Raw genomic sequence first — 4902 nt, 5'->3', positions numbered from 1 at the left:
CGAGATGCATTTATATCTCATTAATTATGTAAATTACACCTGAATTATGTGAATAGCATATACAAGACATAGCATATACATCACTGCAAGTATACAACAGGTATCTATATAAAACAATAATACAAGATTATATTATATTATTATATGTATATAGCAATATATGTCAACATTTCTACCAGTACAATGTGCATCCATTTAACATATACAAATTTAAAAATCTATATATTTTAAACTAAATTGGCACTGAGAGGTAGTCTTAAGCTGGTGTCACACTAAACGACAGCGACAACGACGTCGCTGTTACGTCACCATTTTCGGTGACGTAACAGCGACCTTGTAAGTCGCTGTTATGATCGCTGCTTAGCTGTCAAACACAGCAGAAGCAGCGATCATAAGGTCGCTGTGCTACATGTTCAGAGAGCAGGGAGCCGCGCTTAGCGCTGGCTCCTTGCTCTCCTGCAGCACACATCGGGTTAATTAACCCGATGTGTGCTGCAGCTACATGTCACAGTTCAGAGAGCAGGGAGCCGCGCTTAGCGCTGGCTCCTTGCTCTCCTGCAGCACACATCGGGTTAATTAACCCGATGTGTGCTGCAGCTACATGTCACAGTTCAGAGAGCAGGGAGCCGCGCTTAGCGCTGGCTCCTTGCTCTCCTGCAGCACACATCGGGTTAATTAACCCGATGTGTGCTGCAGCTACATGTCACAGTTCAGAGAGCAGGGAGCCGCGCACACTGCTTAGCGCTGGCTCCTTGCTCTCCTTGCTACAGTATGCATCGGGTTAATTACCCGATGCATACTGCAGCCACATGTCACAGTGCAGGAGCCGGCACTGGCAGCAAGAGCGGAGGCTGGTAACCAGCGTAAACATCGGGTAACCAGGGAAAGGTCTTCCCTTGGTTACCCGATGTTTACGCTGGTTACAGCTTACCGCAGCTGCCAGTGCCGGCTCCTGATCGCTTCATTTCGTCGCTCTCTCGCTGTCACACACAGCGATGTGTGTGTCACAGCGGGAGAGTGACGACCAAAAAATGAAGCTGGACATTCAGCAACGACCGGCGACCTCACAGCAGGGGCCAGGTCGTTGCTGGATGTCACACACAGCGACAGCGACGGGACGTCGCTGCAACGTCACAGAAAATGGTGACGTAGCAGCGACGTCGTTGTCGTCGTCGTTATGTGTGACACCAGCTTTAAGCCCTCCAAGTTAATTATACAGAAGGAATGACAATCATGATGTTTACTTGTCATACTTTAAAACAATTCCCTTAGCTTTTGAGTAGATTTATCACCTTGCATATTGTTGGTGATTTTCTCACATTTACATTGTACCACCGTACAAGGTATTAGTTGGTAAAAGCGTGTCTAGTGTCCCATTAAAAGCACCTTTTTGTTGCTTATTAGAATGTGCTGTACATAGATCACACGGGCTGATGGAATTAGTAGATTATTATGATAACTTAGGCACTCTGTGTTATCAATGCTTCCATCTTGTATATATATATATGATTGGTTTACATTCGAACACATTGTCTTTTATTAGCTTTCAGATATAAATTAATTCATGTCACAAGATCGCAAGAAATCTTCCTTAAAGATTATTAATCCAATTGCCTTCAAATCATAGCTCATCCAGGATGCAAATTTGATACGTTAACTTTTGCTCCATCACAGATCCTGGAAATAAAGAACAAGAGCAGTATCAGATTCTTAGCAGTTGTCATCTACATATCGAGTTTATTTTACAAGAGAAAAAAAAAAAATAACCTGAGCACTTTTTACTTGCAAGTATGTGCAGTTAGCAAAAATCTAACTTGAAAGAATTTTTTTTTTAAATAATTAACCTCCATAGACATATACTAAACGCCCCTTTGGTACTAACGATTGTACCAAATAAAGATAAAGGCGGAAAACAAAAAAAATGAGGTAAGAAAAATATTAAATAAAAAAAAAAAAATATGTATGTATATAAAAAAAAAAATACTATTCTTGAGTAGCAAAAATATTAAGAACAAAATAAAACCGTGACACAATGCACTGCACAGGACAACACAAAACAGACAAACATAGAACAATTAGAGTTAACTCAACTTTATCTGTCTAATGATGAATATATGTGAATAAAGGGGTTCAGGTGGTTCTGCAGATTTACACAGAAACCATAGCTTTGCATTGGTTGGCACTATCATATAATTTATATATCCAACTTCAGGTCCTGATTTAAAATGGTTACCTGTGAAACAAGATAAAGAACATACATACAATACAAACAAACGACTATTAGCTTAATATAGTACCCCATCATCACAATGGGATGATTACTTGTTTAATTGTTTGCAAACAATTAATTAAACGTTTAATTTTGAGCTCATTGTCTAAACCACGTGGACTTTAAAAACATATTGGCCATATGAATTTACATAAAGTAATAATTGTAGAAAGAAATAATCAGATTCATCCATGGATACTGTGCTGTAAAAGACCTGTTGAACAAAACACATTGGTTATTCTCCTTGCTCTGATATCAGGTGACAATTGGTCTCCAGTCTAAAAATAAACACAAAACATAATTAGATCAAGTCCAAATTAAATAGAAGACATACCTTTTATCCTATCCATATGTTAATAGGGTCACAACTAACTTGACAGCCTAAAAAAACCTCACTGTTTACCCAACCGTGTTGGTACATTGTGCTGTGTTAGTTAACAAGAGCGGTAGAGCAATTTGTGACCAGCTCCAGAATAGACAGAATAATTGACTTTCCAATAGATTGAACACAGGGATATTGGCACCTTCCTTTTGTGGTCTACAATATGGTGTCTCCTGCTGTTTTCCAGTCTCTCCTTTCTCAGGCTTTGGGCTCTGCATTGTCTGCAGCTTTGGTGTAGTGGTATCAGTGTGGGCTTTTATCTCACATATCTTTTCATATATCTCTGTAAATTGCATATTGTTGGTGGCTAGTTCCTCCTCAGCCTCAACACTATCAATCTCCTGGAGCAATGAATGGCTCTTTGGCTCTGGGTATATGTCAGGTGTATTACAATAACGTTTATAACAATATCTAACATATCCTCTTCTCTTAGGTCTATACATAGCAGATACATTTTCTGATGTTTCATACTGCTCTTTTGACTCATTACGCCAGTCCCTGAGTATATTTACAAAGTTTTTAAAGGAGTTGGTATTCCTTAGAGTTACTCTTGTGGTGTAATCTACATTACAACGATTTGCCATTGAATACAGAAAACTAGCATCATCCTGAGACATATCTAGACAATTGTAAACAGTTCTGTATAGAGCCAGATAATTATTACAGAAGAGTGTAGGATCATCATATCGCCTGAATCTGGAAATTGCTAAGGTCTTTTCACCCCTAGTATCTCTTCCACCTATGATACGTTGCAATTCCTTCCTTCTTAGCTCTGCACCTGTACAGTTATCACCCATTTGTTCAGATCTAAGCTGTGCTGCCAGTGGTCCTGGGAGCCAAGCTTGGAGCAGAGACCAAGCATTTCTATTGTTCAAACTATATTGCTGGACCACAGCCTCAAATCTATTAGATAGAATGACTGGAGAAATATCTGAGTCAAACTTACCAAGAAGTTGACACAGGTGAAGCTTTTCAGAAATAGTGAGCAATGGATTGCAATCAACCAATGGAGATCTATATCTGACATCTCTTGTATCCTCATTAGAAAGAGTACACACATTGACTGTCTCCAGACTGCATAACTTTGATTTAAGAGACTGAATATATTGCTCTTTGTTATGCAATTGACATTTAGCTTCATCCAGTTGCCTTTCCAAAGTTGCAATTAACTTCTCCATTTGATTAATTTTCAGTTCTAAAGAGCACACCTGAGTTGCTTGTGAAGTGGAGCTCAGTCTACACTCCTTCAATTGTTCCTCCAACTTCCTATTTCTCACAGCTAATTTACTTACATCTGATTGTAAACCATGTATTTCACTGGTCGTATTATCAGAAATTTCTACAACAGAATCACTAATTTTGTCTATATCCTCTTTCATTTGTAGCCTTTGCTTCCACCAATTTGCTTCTTTCAAATCAGCCAATTCCTTTATCTTAATCAACACAGAAATCTCATTGCTTAACTTTTCCTTTTTCAATTTCCTACTGAGCACTTTATTATTTAAATTATTATTATAGCTCTTACATTGTGCTATCAAGTCCTTATATTGGACTTCTAAAGATTTATCTGCACTGACATGGTACACGGCAGAGGCATACTTCTTCACATATTTTTCCACAAACTCCATTTTCAGCAACAAACTGTAAACACTCACAAAACAAAAATTTCTAACTGAAAGCGTTTAACACCAGACCTTAATATGCAAACTTTCAAAAGGTATTAACTCTTCGAAACAATACTTTCTCACTTTCAGTCTGATTTTAACATAAACCACCTTTCCAACTACAAATGATATTTAACTTTACTAAATGCATTCAGAATCATTCTGCTAACACAACATAATACATAGCCTGATCTGCAACAACACCAGAATCATTAGGAGCAACATACAACATAGATTACAAGGAAAGTCTTTACTCACCAGTATTTCCGTTTCTACCAAGATCCAGACTCCTCGGTTCTTTGATCTCCACACTTTTCCAATGTGGATTAAAGCAGATTAATTTCTTGTGGATTCTCTGTGGAATTTAATCACGGTCCCATCTGGGGTGCCAAATGTAGAAATCTGCTGAGTTTTGGGGTGCCAGTTAATCGTAATTAACAAGAACTACTGGATCTTTAAAAGGGGATTTATTACAAATAGGGAATTTACAATGACATACATAAGGGAAACCTAACTAAGGGAAAAGGGTACAATGAAAGGGGAAAGGTAATGGGAGAGGGTGGTGGAAGATGGGAAGTGGATAGACT

The 4902-nt window shown here is 38.4% G+C and overlaps 1 protein-coding gene across 1 annotated transcript; it reads right to left on the bottom strand.

Moving 5' to 3' along the window:
- Positions 1-2524: 2524 nt before the first annotated feature.
- On the bottom strand, positions 2525-4279 carry LOC142243004 (posterior protein-like). Its single transcript, XM_075318111.1, has 2 exons — positions 2794-4279; positions 2525-2547 (listed from the first exon to the last, which is right to left on the bottom strand). The coding sequence occupies exons 1-2, from the start codon at positions 4277-4279 to the stop codon at positions 2525-2527; spliced, it is 1509 nt and encodes a 502-aa protein (XP_075174226.1).
- Positions 4280-4902: the final 623 nt, after the last annotated feature.

The sequence above is a fragment of the Anomaloglossus baeobatrachus genome, chromosome 1, assembly GCF_048569485.1.
Source record: "Anomaloglossus baeobatrachus isolate aAnoBae1 chromosome 1, aAnoBae1.hap1, whole genome shotgun sequence".
Classification (NCBI taxonomy): Eukaryota; Metazoa; Chordata; class Amphibia; order Anura; family Aromobatidae; genus Anomaloglossus; species Anomaloglossus baeobatrachus.
Note: the sequence above shows the minus strand (reverse complement) of the source record. Positions and strands in the feature narration are given on the sequence as shown.